At 40.0% G+C, this 18,966-nt stretch overlaps 1 protein-coding gene across 1 annotated transcript; it reads left to right on the top strand.

Moving 5' to 3' along the window:
- The first annotated feature begins 1,233 nt into the window (after positions 1–1,233).
- On the top strand, positions 1,234–4,435 carry CXCR4 (C-X-C motif chemokine receptor 4). The gene is made up of 2 exons (XM_082284806.1): positions 1,234–1,347; positions 2,959–4,435. The coding sequence occupies exons 1-2, from the start codon at positions 1,309–1,311 to the stop codon at positions 4,018–4,020; spliced, it is 1,101 nt and encodes a 366-aa protein (XP_082140932.1). The 5' UTR covers positions 1,234–1,308; the 3' UTR covers positions 4,021–4,435.
- Positions 4,436–18,966: the final 14,531 nt, after the last annotated feature.

The raw sequence follows: 18,966 nt of genomic DNA, 5'->3' as shown, positions 1-18,966 counted from the left end.
ATTTGAAACTGGTGTTTTAACTAACTCGGAGCATGTAAACTGGTAACAGGAGCATTTTAGAATAAAACTTTTGTCAGACTTTCACCTTTATCATCCCTTGGGGCTACCGGGGCAATCTGAGCACATTGTTATTACATAAAGAATATTCTCTCCCTTCTTCTTTCTAGTTCAAATTTCAAGTGAAAGAGTAAATCTATATAACTGAATTAATTATTCCCAATATAGTTACTCACTATAACTTTTTGTCGTGAGTTGTGAAATTGAGGGGAGACACACATGACACACTATGCTAATCAAAATCTTTTCTGCAAATTAATTTGCCTGCATGAATATTAACAGTACTGAGACCCCAGAGGTAACCATAAATAAAATCAAAATAATCTGTTTTGTTTGTCTCTATATTTGGGTTGATTTTCTCTTGCAAACCTATCCTATGATTGCTATGTATATTCTACATTTATAATCTCAGGGTTTGGGGGTTTATTTGTTGGTTGGGGACTTTTTTTTCCCCTTTTTTTGCTTTGTTTTTTGTGCTGGGTTTTGTGTTTGGTTGGGGGGGTGGGGGGGTTGTAGGGTTTGTTGTTGTTGTTGTTGTTGTTTTCTTTTTATATTATCCAGCTACCTGAAACAGATCATCATCAGACCTCTCAGCCAAACCCACAGGTGCCAGAAGAGTTCAGAGGGCAACCTGCAGCCCACTCACGTTGCAGCCCTGAAAGGTTTGTGGAACATCTCATCCCACAGTAGGGACCAGCCCTTGCTTCCTGCCTCTTCCAGGAGCCTCTCTCCTCAGCAAGGGGAAAGAGACAACTCTGAGGACAGAGTTGCCTGTATTTTGCATGGTATACAGGACCTCTGCTCTTCCTCCTCCACCACGACTCCGGGACCAGTGACTTCATTCGGAGCCCGCCTGGGTACCCATGGCAACACAGGGCTCTACAACACACTTCAAAGAATGTTCTTGAGGGGAAATTCAAAAGCCCGCTTGTATGAACACATCAGTCAGAGGGGGGCAAATGCCCCCGTGAGGAGCGTGGCCCCCGCGGGCGCGCCGGGCAAGTGCAATTCCCATGCCCGGGGCGGCAGACAAAGAGCAGCCCGAGGCGCCCGCCCGGAGCCCGAGAGCGCGGCGACACCGCCGGGGAGGAGCCAGGCGCGGCTGCCCCGCGGGCGGGGGGGCAGCGCGGCAACTTATAAAAGGCGCGGCCCGCCAGAAGAGCTGGGCGCGTTTGGAGCAGCGGCGAGTGGTGTCACCGAGAGAGGCGCGGCTGCGGCAGCGGCAACAGCCCGAGAGCGCGGAGCCGTCCGATGGCTCTGAGCATGGACAGCAGCCTCGACAGCCTGGATGTAAGTGCCGGGAGCGCGGCCGGCTGCCCATGTGCGCGCTGTTTGCAAACAAAGGTGCCCTCGGCGGAGGCTGCGGGCGGCGGGGGTCGGGACAGCGGAGGGGTCTGCGGGGCGCGGACGGGCAGGGCTCGGCTCTGAGCCCCGGCCGCTGCTGCCTCTGCCTGCAGCGCCTCGGACCTTGGCACAGCTGCGGCCACTGCAAATTCCAGCTGCAGGAGTCTGCTCCTTCCCTGGGGCTCTGCTGCTCTGCCGTCAGTTCAAGTGACATGTGGCACCTTTGTGGACTGAAAAACGCCGGTAGAGCAATTAGCACTACGGGAATGATGAGAGGGGAAGAGGCGATGAAGTTTGGAGCGATCTGACTTCAGGGAATGGCATCCCTTTGCCCTGGTGTGCGCCCAGACCTCGGGCTGCCGGCGGGACTGGGAGCGGCGGCAGCGCCCGGCCGTCCCGCCCGCTCCCCGGGAGAAACTAACTAAGTGTCGTCCCACTCTTCCGGGGGCAGCTCCTCTACCTCGGTTTTGAGGGTAGTTAGTACCAAAAAGGAGATCTCTGGCAAGTTCCAACTTTAGGCCCGCAGTTAATCCCCGCGTGGAGCCGGTGCCTCCGCGTGTGAAGCGCTGCGGGACCCTCGGGCGCGCCCTGCGCGGAGCTCGGGGGTCCGTGGGACACAGGGCATGATAACAAAAATCTGAAGACCTGAGGAACTGCACTTAACCAGATGGCACTCGCCCGCCAGCGTTGCTTTTAGCGCGGTGGCCCAAACCGTTGGTGGTTTCCTGACGCGCTTTCATGCCCTCACCAAATTTCGCTTCCTTTTTTCCACCGCTATGCTCAGTTGGTCCGTCTGGCTGCAGCCCCGCGCCGGCCGCGCTCACCCCCTGCCCCGCAACCGCAGAGGGTGGGGAACAAAGGGAGGGAACGTGGCCCATCGTGGTGACCCTCCACGGGCTTTTGAGTTCCCCTGATTAAGGTCACCTCTCTCTTTCTTTCTTTCTTTATGGGCTTTGGGGGTTTTTCCCTTCTCTGAGTGTGTGGAGCTGTCAATTGCTTCTCAGCAGGGAATTCTTGCTATTATTTATCCTTTATTACATCAGCCGAGGGTACCTTCTCTATTTCCCCTTGACCCCATCCTCTTAATGAGAAGGGACTTCGGAGCAGCAGCATTTCTAAGTAATTTTTTTTTTTTTTTTTTTTTTTTTTTTTTTTTATGGCTCTCTATTGTAAGAGTTAAATATGATAGGTCATGCTCTGTGTGGACAGACCTCTCACATCTGGCACTTTCTGGGCTCTCCCATTTGTAGTGTCCATCTGATTGGAGCACTGAAGTGTCCAGAACCTACAATATTTCTGGGAATAGCTATTATCTTTCTTTCTCTTTCATGCCCTACCCTTAGCAAGATCTTATGCCTCAGAGAAAGACAAAGGAAGTTGTAAAACTTATTCTTATTTGCTGTGTATTTTATATATGCATATGTAAACACTGTATTGGTTTTCAAAAAGTTTGCCCATTTGTGATGGTGGAGACTGTTCAGGCAACTTTTCACATATTGTCATATAGAGTAAGTTTTTGCAGAGGAGCTAACATCTAATTTTATTTCTTTTTTTTAGCTGTCATCTGGGTTATTAATTGAATTTTCGGAAAATGGCACGGATGAGATTGGTTCGGGTGACTATGGAGACTATGAAGAGCCATGCTTTCAGCATGAGAATGCCGATTTCAACCGGATCTTCTTGCCAACAATCTACTCCATCATCTTCCTAACGGGAATAATCGGCAATGGATTGGTTATTATTGTTATGGGCTACCAGAAGAAGCAAAGAAGCATGACTGATAAATACAGGCTCCACCTCTCTGTGGCTGACCTCCTTTTTGTCATCACCTTGCCATTCTGGTCTGTGGATGCAGCCATAAGCTGGTACTTTGGGAATGTTCTGTGCAAGGCGGTTCATGTCATTTACACAGTCAACCTCTATAGCAGTGTCTTGATTTTGGCCTTCATAAGTTTAGATCGTTACCTGGCGATAGTCCACGCTACCAACAGCCAGCGCCCACGAAAGCTGTTGGCTGAGAAGGTGGTGTATGTAGGTGTGTGGCTGCCAGCTTTGCTACTGACAGTGCCCGATATAATCTTTGCCAGTACCAGTGAAGTAGAAGGAAAGTATTTCTGTGATCGCATGTACCCTCATGAAAACTGGCTGATCTCTTTCAGATTCCAGCATATCTTGGTAGGACTTGTCTTGCCTGGTCTAATAATTCTGACTTGCTACTGTATTATCATATCCAAGCTGTCACACTCCAAAGGCCACCAGAAGCGCAAAGCCTTGAAGACCACGGTTATCCTCATCCTTGCCTTCTTTGCCTGCTGGCTGCCATATTATATCGGCATCAGCATCGACACCTTCATCTTGCTGGGAGTCATCAGACACCGCTGCAGCTTGGAAACCATAGTGCATAAATGGATCTCCATTACGGAAGCCCTGGCATTCTTCCACTGCTGCCTGAATCCAATTCTGTATGCCTTCTTGGGTGCCAAATTCAAAACATCAGCTCAAAATGCCTTGACATCAGTAAGCAGAGGATCAAGCCTCAAGATTCTTTCAAAGGGCAAACGTGCAGGACATTCTTCTGTTTCTACAGAGTCTGAGTCTTCGAGTTTCCATTCCAGCTAACGCTGCTCCTTGCCATCATTTTATAAAGAGACACTTTAAAGTTGCGCAAGATTTCAGACAAATAAGACTGACCATAATGTACAGATTTATTTACAGTTGGGATTTTATATTGTTTCTTTTAGTCTCTGTGAAGTTTAATTGACTTATTTATATAAAAAAACCTTTCGTATTGATGACAAACTGTCTAGGCAGGTCCTGTGGACAAGTGGTTGGTTCACAAAACTTTTAGTGACTGTCTGTATGTATAGATGTGTGAACTAAAGACTTTGGATTTTAGCAAAGTGACTGTTAAAAGTTTAGAAAATATTTCTCTGTTGTTTATATGTAAATGTCTTTGGTGTTGCTGTTATTCTTAAAAGTTTGGCTGGATATTTTTACCTTACTACAAGATGTTTGGTTTACAATAGCTTAACTCTGCTGTAGAAATGGCACTTATAACCAAAGCCTCCTCTGTTACATGCTAGGGTTTTTCCCTCCATTCTCAGTAATTGATGGTTTGCAAAATTTTCTGTTCAAGGTAAAATAAAAGTATATGAAAAAAAGTTATTCTGAGTGGTATTTTCATTTCTGGTTGAATTTTTCTCAGTGCTTTTATTTATCATTCTAAATACACAATAATGTCTTAGAAAATTGTAATGCCTTGTGAAAAGCAGGAAAATTAGTTTCAGTAACATTGATTATTCAGCTGACACCTACCTCTGAGTTCCATGTCATGTTTTTTCACCAAAATACATTTATTCCAGTTAACATTATGTTTAGAATTACTTAAACTATCACTTGGAGAACTTTTTTGAGGCAGAATATCTGCAAGTGAAAACGAATCTATTCAAGCAATTGCTGAAGTTTACAGCCCCAGGAGTCAAACTCAGATTGATGCCATGAAGATTTTTGCCTTTTCTTTTATACCCTGTTATACCTTTTTTACAACTTCTGTATTCTTAGTGCTTTTTGCCTACATTCTTGGACTTGTTTGTCAAGCTGAGAGACTAAACATTTTAGAAGCTTTGTTAGGTAGAGGATAGTGGGCCCAGACCCCAAGGTCCTCTCCAGAACACATCTTGTAAACTAAGACAGAACCATCCAGGGGAAGGTTCCTTGGGGAGGGGGGCTCATTCAAGCCTCTCATTGGGGAATTTTTGATTGATATGCTAATTAGTAAAACCTATAATGTTATAACAGATCTTTTGGGGGGGAATTGTGGTGTGCATTTTGGTGCATTTGACCTGGACCTGTGCATCTTAAGGATCCTTAAAATGAATGCCAAGGTAAAATCCCTTTTTCCCTTCTAACTGTGTTTGACTCTTGATTTTAAGACCAGGAAAGGCATCAGGATTACTTCAAGTGCCTAACCTTTATGCCATACATATAAAGTCAATCCAACATTTCTTCTGCCTTTTGCTGTTCTTCTAAATTTAGTTTCACGTGTTAATAGTAATCAAAAGTAGTAGAATCAAAGTAATTTTTGACTAGAAATAAAGTTATTCTATTAAAGTGTATTTGCTCTGAAGGAGGTAAGTGGTTTTCCCCTATGGAGCTTTCCCTATCCTGTCTACATCCAGATTTTCTTAAGGTAATATTACAATCTTCATGTTCTTTTTAAAAACACAGAATGTGGGCCAGATCTTGAAAATATTTTTAGTAGGAATCAGCCAGACTATAGAATTTCCAACGATTAATGCTGAAATCTTAATTGTCTAGTTAGTCATGTCTTCACATTAGCAGAGTGCATTCACAAGTAATGGGATAGCCAAGAGAACAGAGCCATTGAGAGTATTTGTATGTTCTCACATTAAAAAACCAGACACAACGGTTACTTAAATAAAAAAATACATGATAAACAACTTGGAAGTCAAAAAGAGCAAAAAAATAACATCTACTAGTCAGACAGAGCTGAAATAGGCAACATGGATATGGCAGGGGTATTATCCAAATTTTTCACAGGCACAGCACCCTAGTGATTTTGTGGAGCAAGTACCACTATGCTAAACTCTACATTAAATTCCATGTTTTATATTAGATATTTTCATAAATACAAGACCCTTCTGTTTTCAACTTCCCTTCTCTCCAGTGAGGAGGCTGCAACCTTGGCTACATCCTGCACTCCTTCCCTTGCAATGACAGTAGTAATCATCTGATTATGTGTTGAGCTGATTCAGTGCTGAACCAGCAAAAAATCTGGCAGAAAAATAGGTAATTTTCCAGCAATTTAGTGAATTGAATGCTTTCTATGAGGAATCCAACAAGTACTACAAAAGGGCAAGATTTTGTAACCTGGAGCCAGCAATGGGAGAGAAAAGGGAGAGAAAATGAAAAAGACACAGATTTCCTCCCCCACTTCTAGCAACTAAACTTTTAGACCAGTTAACTCTGAGTTTTCATTCAACATAAATTAACAGCAGAAAAGATGCATTCTCAAGAAACAAAAGGTCTCACTTTGATCGAGTTGTTCTTCCTAAACAGGGCTGAGAAATGAGGAAAAGGTGGTATAGGAGCAGAACTCCTTAAATGGTTTATTTTTGTTGTTCATTTGTGTGTTTTCTTAATTTAGTGAGGGTTTCCCTGTGAAGAATTTGCTGTTCTAATGATTCTGATTTTCAGCCCAGCCCAATCAATCACTGTGATTTAATTGCACTTATAAAATACTTACAGGCTATCAACACGCTGCTGCTTATTTGTTGAGGAAATGTTTAGAGCCTCCAGCATTAAGTTAGATGATTCCCATTATGCTTCAGTCAACCAACTTCTACCTCAAGCAGAGTTAACAGGAAAGAGGGTGCAAGAGAGAATAAACTCAGCAGTCATGTTACTGCCAAAGACCACTGAAAGGACACTAAACAAACAACAGAAAGAATTTGTGTAGAAAATTAATTAGCAAAATTTTAAAAAACTTAAACCCATGCCCCAGAGGGATGATTTTTATAAAACTGCCATTGTTCTCAGTGGAATTAATGAACCTGTGGATGGAAGATTGCCTTGAAAAGGAGTTGTAAATTCTTTGGGGTTTTGCCTCAGCAAGAAAAATGAGTCAAAAGCCACATGTATATGTTTCTAAATAATTTTATATACCTATAAATATGAATATAATATATATTTGCACTGTTTACAGAGCAAATATTTGCAAATTGAATGAAGTTGTCATGAGGAAACATAAAGAAATTATGAATCCAGTTCTGTCTTTTTACGTATGAGTAAGTCAGAGAAAATAAGGCAAATTTCTTTTAAATCCACTGAGCTATTCCAAATATACCATGTTGGTAAAAAATATTAATTTACTCCATTTCAAAACAAAATCACCTTTAAGCTGATTTTTTTATTGAGGCTGTGACTTTTTTGCATCTTTGTGAAGCAAAAGTGGTCCCAGTAAATGCATTTGTCAAAGCCTAAATTCAGTGGAAAAGGTGAATGAACCTAATATTGTCATTTATACATTGGACAAGTCCACACAGATCAAGAATTTTCCAAAGTTTTCAAAGGGACTTTCGAAGCCTTTTTCCAGATTGTTCCTCTCTAGTATACAGAATAATGTATATTATGTATGGCATTCCTCAAGATACACACAATGCATAGTCTCGGCACTTTCTCGAAGTCATAAAATAATAGCTGTGTCCAAGTAATTTAAAATATGCAACTCAAGACACAGAAGAGAGCACAAATATGAGTTTGGTTATAAATCATTGAGTATTGGTTACAAACCAGTTTAAAATGTAGTTTAAAAGATTTATAATGTATGTACAAAGACTCCACTGAATTCAGGTGCCATGTATTTTGCTATGGTTGTTGCAATGTGCCAACAGCAATGCTGGACTAAAACATGGATATTCACCTAATACTCTAATGCACACATTTTGAGTGCCTAAGATTATCTGGAAATCCTTTCGATCGTGCAAGGCTAAACCAAGAATAGAACATGTACACAAACTTCTGCTTCCTCTGAAATGTTTTTTGGAAGTAAAGTCAGAACATTTAAAGCAGTGGGGTAAAATGCCACTGTAACCCATTATTTGTGTGGTAATCCATTATTTGTAGGTGTGTTTTTACTCTCATCAGGTGGTACCAAACCCACATCAGAGGAGCAAGTGAAAAGCCTGGGGGGTGCAGTGAGGCTGCCCAAGCGAATGTACAGAGGGCAGTGAGCAGGGGGTAGTTACTGCTCCTTTCTTGGCCAGTTTTATGACATAATCATTATGCAGGGGCTTGAACTTCTATGCATATACATAAATCAAAACAAAATCACCATGAAAATAAAAAGGAAGTAGCAGTAATAACATGGAGCCATTCATGCAAGTGAATGGTTTATCTTACGATGGCTGTGCTGTAGTTGGACAATGTACAAAGTGACCACCTCTAGATGTTTGGTTGAAAAGGCCATTTTTTACATTGTTTGGGAAAGGAAACAGCATGACGAGGAAGTACTTCCTTGATCCAGGCATGCCTTCAAAATTCCCTAACAATGGAGTATTCTCATATTCTCATAGTGCTGAAACTTAGGAAACACTTAAGCAGATAGAGCCCCAGAGGTTTTTGCTCAAAGGATGCCACTCCCTCACTTTATGTTTTGAAAGAGCTATACAGACTCCTTTTCACAGCCATAAATCACATGTCAATTGAAATTACATGAGCACTGGGATTATTGCTTATAAAGAAGGAACAGATTTCTTAAAATCTTTTCTCTTTAGGAAAAATTTTTCTGTCATTCTTTTAATTATCTCTGAAAATCTTTAATCTTCAACAGGGTGAAGTGTAAAGAGAATTTGTTTTAACAACAATTCTCTTACTATCTTCCCACCATCCTAGTTCTAACAGGACATACAATAAAACAATGCTATACTTATTGGTTTTGACGGCATATTTTAATAGAAGTTGATTATAAGCATACTTTGTATTTGCTTATTTATATATATGTAACATAAATATATCTACATGTATATGATGATGTAGATTATAAGCACCAGTTTCAGTTGCTGATTCAAGTGATCCAGGCTCCAGCACAGCTACCACTGACTTCAGAGGAGTCAGGGTTCATTACACATGCAGCAGGTATTGATTAAAGCTACTATTTTCTTGAAGGACAGATGGCTTCAGTGACAAACTCCAACTGAATTCAGAGACAGCGGGGTACCTAAAGAATTATGCTTCCTAAAGGGTACAACCTTATAGCCCAAATCAATTACAAATAAAGATTACCAGGTGCTGATTTCAGTTCAGTCAGAGATGTACATGAAATTAAATCTTTCAGTACAGAGCAGGTGGAATTGTTCTGCTGAACATAACAGAAATAAATTTTCAGCAAAATGGTTCTCTCTTACTGAAGGCTTGCAAGCTTTGCACACCCAGCTATCAACAGTCTTGCAGTAATTTGTCTTCAGTAGCACAGCACTTGAAAGAAATAGGTCAACATTTAAAATAGCCTTGTCTTTTGGAATTCACACCAGGAGCAGATTCTCACCACACAAACATGTCAGAGTAATCAGTAATTATGAGGGATTTTTGAAGGTTTACACTGCAATGAGTTCTTTGGCTTCTGTTCTGGTTTGGTTTTGACTTGGATTTTTTTGCTGTTGGTGCTGCCTTTTGTTCCTCCTGCCCTCTTCTCACAGCTTCTATTCTACTTAACTTTTCCTTTAAAAATATATCTTTATAGAATTGTTAATGGCTCTGTTCTGTTAAGACTACACACAATATCCAGGACAAACAAGAAAAAGTATAAAGAAAGTCTTTGAATAAAAGAAATTACAGCTTTCACAACTGTTTCTATGTCTATGGGTTTCTATGTTTTGGTTTTTTTCCCTTGGGGAAAATATCTAGAATTTAAAATGTGTTTAAAACCACTGATTCTAACAAGCCTGAACATGAGCTCACCAAACAGAGAAATTTTGGTATGCTTTATAGTAGAACATGAAACTGAGACCTGAGTGTCCACAGATCAACTCCACCTCTAAAATCTGTGGGAAGTAAGAGACTAATTCTGGTGTTTTTATAGACATGTTGACATGTTTTATTGTGATAGCAATAGATGTGTCTTGTCAATATTAGGTTCATTGCAAGCCTAAAATCTATTATTCCTGCTCTTTGTGGGAGGAATTACATCTCATAAAAGTGCAAAGGTCACTGTTGGAACTCAGTACAGAATGCATTGATAAGAGAAGCAAGAGTCTAACAAGGATTCAAGAGAAGAAGGGATTATTGTACAAGGGCAAGGTTCATGTTAGATTTAATTTGACAGCAATGGAAATGTAGAGTTCCTGTCCTCCCCTGCCCCTTGGTGTTCACCACCTTCCTTTCCAAGGCCTTTCAGGTCATGCCCTCACTCTGCTTTGCTTGCTCTCTTTCTCTCCAACTCCATGGAGGTGATCCCCTAACAGAGCTTTCCCGCATGGAGCTGGGCACTAATAATGCATTGACACAAGGTAACTGAGCTCATTTACTAATCAACAGGACAAAAAGGAGTCCCACACCTCACAGTCCCCTTCCTTCTCTCCTTTACTCTTACCTATGCAGACCCCTCAGCCTCTGCTCTTGTGACTCCTTGGCAAACCAGTTCAGCTCTTGAAGATTGGAGTTTCACAGGAATTTGAAGCAATCTGACTTCCTCTATTAGGAAGATCTTCAGACTCCCTCCCTCCTTTCTTTCCTCCCTCCCTGCTTCTTCTAATCTTTTCTCTTGATATCTTCAATACTCTGATTCTAAATCCTGTGGACCTGTTGCCTGCTGTGCATTATCTATTGAATAAGTCACACTTGACTTAATTGATTAAATAGACAGTATCTTGTTTTAAAAATGTATTTTATACTATTTTAATGAAGTTAGCTCAGAAACAGGGCTGATTAGACTCAAGATAAAAAAGAAAGCAATCAGATACATGGGTAAGCAAAGAAAGAACAGTTGCTATTTTTTTCACTTTTTCTTTCAGCAGCAATAAGCTCTTAGTTGGAGTCCTGTTTTGTGAAGCCCACCAGCCACAGAAAACACACAGGAGGAAGTGAATGGATCTCAGCCAGCACAGTGAATTGAATTGTCTCACCAAGAAGTCAAAAATCGGAGCAATTGCAAGACTGAGGGCAGATTCATGCACCTGGGAGCTGTCAGGGGAGCAAAGAAGTGGGACCCCTGCTTTTGAGACCAGTGAGTTGTTAGACCAGTTTCGCTATCTTGTCAAAACTTCCTTAAGTAAACAGCCAAACTGTTAAACAAACACACGAGTTCTCAGGTACGGGGCAAGAGGTTGAAAAAGTATGGAAAGGACAGATGCCCCTCATTAAGGGAAGTGAGCCCTGTTTGCTCCTTAGGTAAAATATCACTACGTGGCCATGGTCCTGCAGAGCACTTTTCCCTGAAACAAAGCTCAAGAAAGAGGTCTTGAATAAGTGTTTTGAACTAAAGAGATCTGTAGTAGATCTCAATGATCAGCCATGTTCTTGACTATATTGCTCATCAGATTTAATGTAGCTATTTAAGACACACAGCAATTTTACATTCATATATAGAGTCCACAGGACTTTTGAATGAGGTGGGTGCTAGTGCGATTTTTAAAAGCAGAATACTTGAAAAGCACGGAGCAGGTCTTTTCCCATTTAACAATCACCAAACAAAAGCCAAAAAACCCACAACAAAGCACTTAGTTAGAGTTTTATGCTGTGATTCTCTCCTTAACCCACCACCTAAGGAAAGCAGCTGCCTCTTAGTATGAAAACTGCTTAGGAAAAAACATTAGATCCCTGCTTCAAAGGCAAACTTAGTTTCACTGAAGAAATGTAGTCAGCCCGGTCATGTTGAAGACTAAATATCCTCGGATTGTATAGTCTGAATGTATGGAGCTATATGGCTCTCCTAATATTCTGCAATAAAGGGGAGAGCCTGGCAACTGCATGAATATTCAGTGTAGTGTATTCACCAGTCCAACAGTTTAGCCATACTCAGCCCAGAGAATAAACAGTCAATGGAGCCACGGATCCTTGAATCTACTCACTCTTTCTTCTTCCTACAAGCTAATATGGAAGGAAGATTAAGAAACTTTGCCCCCTCTTTAAGTACTTTGTGGGGACTCTGTAATAAAAACTGTAACAGATGAAGGATACAAGATCCTTGGTCTGTGATATTCAAGATGACTCTGCTACCCAGGTATTTGAAAGAGATCTCATTCATTCATTCATCCAGTTTCAGTAACAATTTAAAAATGAGAACAAATTTTTGTACTCTTCAGAATCCTTTTTAAAATCCTCTGTTCTTAGTAGCACACACTTTACATGCATTCTTTCAGTCGCCAGCCAAACTGGGGCGCATTATGCCCTCTACAAGCCACGTCCTGAGAGGAACATGGGATTGAACTGCTGAGGTGACACTGACTGAGCCCACAGTGGTGCTGTTGGGTGATATTAGCCGAGGTAATATCAATGCAGCCAGGGAAGCAGCTGTGATTACCTGTCCCTTTATCCATCCCGGCTGTCCTGACCACTGGGCTACAGAATTAGTCTCTCTCCGACTTGGTGAATATTTATTTATGTAAAGTTCAACATTTTCAAAAGGACTCACAAGACAAAAGCACCCCATCAAATACAACAGCATGGTGATTAAGCACCTCCCGAGAGACAGTGGCTCTCAGACTGCGAGGAAACCCGAGCTTTTGCCCCGATGTCCCTTGACAAGGGACATTGTTTTTGCAAGAGGGCTCCTCCTCCTGCTCTTCAGTGTTTTGTGTAGGATGAAAATAGCACCTATAGGAGTAAGCACTGTCCTCGGAAAAAGCTGAGAAGTGCTTTGTTTATGACTTCTGCCGGAGGTTAGGCAGATCTACTTTGTCAAGCGGCACTATCCAGTCTGAAATGGTTCTGTGCATTAGCAGCAACAGATATCTGGGTATCAGATCTGCTAGGAACACACAAAAGCTTCTTAAGGTTTATGTTTACATTTAAGTGTCCATATCATTTGTAGAAACATAATGTGTTGCAGTCTAGCTGTCAGTAAGTGGAGTCTAGAACACTACAGAACTCTGTACCACCTAAAAACCGAGCTGTAGAGGATATTCACACACCAGACAGAAACAGCTACAACGCGTTTTCCTCCACAGTCTTTTCACAAACCACATCAGCGAACGGACAGCTCATCCTAATGAGCTCCTCAGCCACCGAGGTACACTTAATCCTGAATCAGCAAAACCTGATACTAATGCTCAGCTGCTTGAAATGGAATTATTTTCTGATGATTGGACTTAATCCAACCAAAGGTCAGTACAAATAAAAAAATGCTGTCAGCTCAGGACTTAATGATATATTCTTACCTCTGTAGACCTATAATTTCTCTAGATACCTAAGAGGTCATGTCAATCCTAATGTCTCCCAGTTTTATGAATGCAACCATAAGCCCCTTTTAAATCAGATTACAAATGATTATTATAACTCTAAATCAAGGGAAAGGCTCACCATTTTCTCTAATTGGAAAGACTAATTTAATTAGAATTATTTTCTTTCCAGATGCTTTGTAGTTGTTCCATTACATTACAATAGATGGTCTGGGTTCATGGAAAAGAAACAGTTAATTGTTTATGACTTGGAAAGGATGAGAAATTGGTTCACATCTGCTGGTGTAGCCACACTTCAGCCACGCTCCTATTGTTTCTGAATTGCAGGTATCTTCATATACACTACATGGTGGCTTCATTTCTAATTTAGAGTAGATGAAAAGATGGTGTAAACAGAAAACTTATGCTGTTCTGACATGTTTAAAAGATCTTCCTCGATCTAAAATAGGTAATTGATAAAACCATCAGAAGTGAAAAGCTAATAATTCAAGATTTACAAGTCAGTGGGCACAAAGTAGAAAATGGTAATGTATTCAATATCCTAGCCTGATTTTGTACTGAATTAACATAAATTGACATAGCCTCCAAAGCAAATCTTGTCAACAACCTCACTTTGCCGTATTAAAATCATCATGGTATCTATATTATTTTTGGTTTTCAGATTTCCAGATATGAAATAGGCCAAACCTATATTCTGTGTAGCTTTGCTGAATCTAATGTTTAATTATTTATTAGATATCAAATGCATAACATCTGCATAAGAAGGCTGACATATGTTAGGACCTTTGACTTTGATATATAAAAAACTGTCTGCTGAGTTAGGAATCTCTCTATAAATTAATTAGATAAACATGAATACAGCATTTGTATTCTTCTAAGTCTTTGCTTCCCTAGAGATGAGGATGATGCTTATACAAAGCACACAAGAGTGAATGTATGAGTGGATCCCTTTTGTCTTTGAATTAACAAGGTTCCGCTTTATGCTTTCTTAACTTTTTGGCGGATGGCTTTCACAGTTTAAGGATTTCACAGTCTAAAGGTTAATTCTTTTCTCTTCTCTTAAGTAGTTTCTGAGACTCTGCCAATATTACAGAAAACTACACAGTATAACTTCCTAGATTTTTTTCACTGGTGTAAATTTTGTAGGCAAGGCCTCAAGTAAGAACATACTTCTAGAAACATATGTTTGTCTTCTTAGTACATCCATGCAAGCACACAGACACACACCCACAAATCAGACTGATTATACTTTGGGTCATAATCTCTTATTTTGATAGGAAACTTTATTTCATTTATCTCCACAGCTGTATTTTTGAGTTGGCACCCATCTAAAACTTGCTCCTCCAGCTGTTTGTTATTCTACTATATAATAACAAATAGTTTTTCTTAACATTCTTTAGGAAGCAGAGACTACTGCCTGTACAAAGGTATTTCCTTTTTCTCAGCTAGATAAAAAATGTAGCATTTTTTATAAAATAAGGCAAAGGTCACAGTTGATCTTCTGAAGCGTAGGTCCATGACAGTGTTTTTCTTCCAGAGATCCCTCAGTAGAGAACCAGGGGGGTTTATGATTTTTGTTACAACTTTGCAATAGAACAGGAGTAATTTCTAGGCAAGTATACAAGGTTGTGCTCATTCTCACCACTCAAAAGTTATAATCTTCTTCCAAATAAGGCTGCCTATAGCAGTTATATCCAAGGAAACTGTGCCAAGAGCATCAAACAGCGTTCTTTGCCTGAGTAGTGCCCATAGTGACATGCATGCAAAAGAACTCTTGCTTTTTCAAAAAGCAATCCTGAATAAAAACTCTTCTCATTCAAGATAGAGGCCTTAAGGAACATCCTGCATGTTAACAAACATCTTCAGATAATGCCGAGTTTGATGCTCATTTCCTAGTTATTCACAGACTCTCTTAAATGGAGCTCTTTCACTTCTGTGGCTTAGCCTAAGGAAATCCTGCAAGAACAATGTGTGACTGAAACACACACAGGTTTCCCAAATGGTAGCAAGACCCATTGATGCTGCTTCAGATAGCACCAAGACAGCAAGTTATAATACAAGCTAAACAAGAAAGGGTCTTGTTTGTATAGGATTGATGTGGGTTCAAGCTTTTTTCCTTTCAATTTGCAGTATATTATGTAAAGTGTCCTTCAGTGAAGAAGTTATTTAGCTGCCAAACTACATTATTTTTCCTCAAGTATTTCAGTAGACAGAATTTCAAAACCACCAATTGCTTACTCCCCAAAAAAAGCATTCCCACTTACTCTTTTTAGTAAAGTAGCCTGGAATACACTTGCAGATGCTGAAGATCTGGTAATAGAAAGAGAAATTTTAAATACTCTATCTCTGAAATCAGATACCAGGGTAATGTAACAGTTTTATTAATTAAGGTTGATTCATGATGTAGAAGATGCCTGGTTTGATGCTGCTGGAATTTGTACAACCTCTAAACACTTACAGAAAGATAACTATACCAAATATTTTACAACTTGCCTGGGACTGCCTCTGTAAACAAAGGAAAATCCTTAGGACCCCTGGATTATCCAGCTTTCCTGCTGAAGTCAACAACAGGGTAGAAGTGATTCCATTACATGGACATCCTTCCATTGTACAATAGATTCAGACCATTAAAAATAAATAAAATCTAAAATCTAAATCTACAGCCTTCTTCTTTATTTCTATGGCATTATCCAGTCTCTTCTCCAGTCACAGTCTCATTGGGGCTGTTGCAGGGACCTTCTCTAGCATCCCTACTGGTATTTTATGCTATTGTGTTTCCTGTTTTGTTATTGCCCTTATTGTGCAGTTTCCTCAACAAAGAGGGCACATAACCTTTTTGTGTTCACAGCAGGCATTACACAGCACACAGCACTACCTATGCGTTAGTGGATATTCCTGATGATCTGTCTTCCCCAGAAGATCATTTTGATCAGCCAAGCAACTCCTAAAACACCTTAAAGTCTAGATTATTTTTTCCATTTAATTTGTGAATACACACTATTTCTCTGTTGAGATGATTGAGTCACATGGTTCTAGGAAAGTTGTCTAGGTAGTTCTGACTGATTTTTGCTTCAGATAGTTGGGGCTTTTCAGCAGAGTGACTACAGTGGGCCCTGTGTGGTTAACTGATGTGCTCAGCAAGAGTGGTATATTGCAGAGTGAAGTATTGAGCAGGACAGCTAAAACAATGAGTTACTCAGAAAATAGCTGGAATCCACCATGTTTGTTCTTTGCCTTTTTATACATAAAAATTCTCTGGAGGTTATTTGTTCAAACATTAAAACATATCCAACTTTTAATTCAACTTCACAATCTCACATCTTTAGTTATAAGCCAGTTCTACTCACAAAGAGCAATGCTCATTTACCCATCAGGCACTTCTAAGCACATCTTTGGATGTTGTTGCTGTTGTATAGCTGAGCTATTTGTCTTAAGTAAAAAAGTGGCATCTGTATGCAATTTCCACTTGGCACCAGTATCTCCTTTTGATGACAGTCTGTACTGTTTCCCTTTCTTCTTCCAGTCACTCCAGCTGCAGGACCCAGATGTCAAACTCAGGAATGTATTTTTTCCCCAGCAGTGTTATCTGATTCTGTTGTTGGCACCTCTGCTCGTGGCTGCTCTGAAGCCGCCTGTGTGCACTTCTTAAGCTTAAAATGCAGACAGTGTTTCTTTATTTATATGCTAAAAGCTTTTCAGTTGCCTTAATTATGGGAACTGAATATTATATATTCATCAGATACACAAACATACAGATTCCATTATTTATGATATTGGTTTCGTGACAACTGTTACGCTTCTGTAACCAGAAACTGAGAGGCAAGAAGAAAGCTTCAAAAAGTGCTAATGAGACATCAAAAGTAGTTGCTTACTTTCAATAACTGATCCAAACAAAGAAAGGTAAATATAAAGCTATCAAAGGGTAATTGATGGGAATAAAAAGTAAGGTAGAAAGGAAAAGGCCAAAAAAGAAATGCATTAAAAAGAAGTGAACAGCAAAGAAATGAGGGGAGAATAAAATATGTTAGAACTGTCTAAAAACATTCTGCTACATGTCTCCAAAAAGTGAAGATCTTTAGAAAAGAAGCAAGGCAAAAACTTATTCCAATTAATACCTTTCCGTAATTTCATTTTTTTTCTTTCTCCCAGTTTCATGTTTTCCTCTTGGGGATGTTTTGCTGCAGTACTTGATTCTCCATCACAAAGACAAGGTATTTGTCTCCCAGGGGCTTTGCTGTAGCTCACTGCCCTACAGTGACTGGTCAGAAACCAAATGTGTCAGGCAGCTCACATCCTCCTGCAGGCACCTGACAGCACCTGTGTGCTCACTCTGCTGTACTCCATGTGACAAAGGAATTTTCCTTTCCACAGAGCCCTCAAAGAACTAATTTCTCTACCCCTGCATGAATTTTCTCATCTAATGTAATAAATGTAAAAATTTGAGATGGCTTCCACCTTACACAAATAAATAGTACCAATTCCTCTACATTGATGCACGTATAGTCACAAAAACAGCTTATGAAGACAAAAGAATGGTATTTTAACAAACTCCTAGTCAAGAAACTAAGCATTGCTAGGTTAAAAGAACTAACTTGAAGGAAAAGAGAACAGATGCTAAGGGCTAAGATCCTAAGTGGTGAGTAACCCCAGTCAGGTAGATAGACTGAAAAGTTCAGAGATAAGAAAATATTAATATATTTTTATAAATATATATAACTACATAAATATTAATACAGAATTCTATTATTTTGACAGCCCACCTGATTTCTATCTCAATATATCTGTTGGACATTGAACACCGAAGTGATAAACTGCATCCAATTCATGTTTTACAAATTAAAGAACCATGACCAGAAGTATAAGGATTCAAATACCAAGAGAGAACTAGCTTGAAATCCAGGAATATGAAATGTTTACCAGGACTCATCCATTTAAACAATTAATAGATTATATTTTTGTTGCCATTCTGTCTGGCAAAATGCCAACACCATGATTCCTTTTCACAACTTATGTGTGTTTATGTGCACCACAGGTGTGGAATGGGTTCTGTATGAGGAACAGAAACCTACATGGGATTCTACAGCTGTAGATAGATAGACAGATAAACCAATCAATTATTGCAGTACACAGAAAATAATAGATGAGAGTGTACAACCAGGCTGACATAAAAATGAGGGGGCATCAGGTTCAAGCAGGTACTGCTTCACAGTACATAGCTAAACTGTAGAACTAAAAGATGCTAAAAGTTCATAGGGACACAAAAAGTGGTATCATAAAATTAGTGGAAGAAAATCCAGCCTGAACAATTAAATGCAAAGAGACCACATCTGGCTTCAGAAGTTCTTGCTCTGAAAACTACTGGATGCTGGAGAGCATTCTGGGGAAATAGCACTATATACTTACTGTCTTCTGATGTGCTTTCCTGTACTCTGGTGCTGTCAATGCCAGACAAGACAAACCTTTAGTCTGACCAAGAGAAGTGGTTCTTACATTCAGTTTTTGGAATTTGAAAAGTCCTACTGAAATCAGTTGGATGTCTAAATTCTCATACACTGCAGATCTGAATACCCAGCTTTTTGTAGGAACAATCAAGAGAAAGCGTAACTTACTAAAAGACAGAAAGAGACTTCCTTCTTTTTTTTTTTTTTTT

This window comes from Coloeus monedula (genome assembly GCF_965178545.1).
Source record: "Coloeus monedula genome assembly, chromosome: 7".
NCBI classification, from domain to species: domain Eukaryota; kingdom Metazoa; phylum Chordata; class Aves; order Passeriformes; family Corvidae; genus Coloeus; species Coloeus monedula.
Note: the sequence above shows the minus strand (reverse complement) of the source record. Positions and strands in the feature narration are given on the sequence as shown.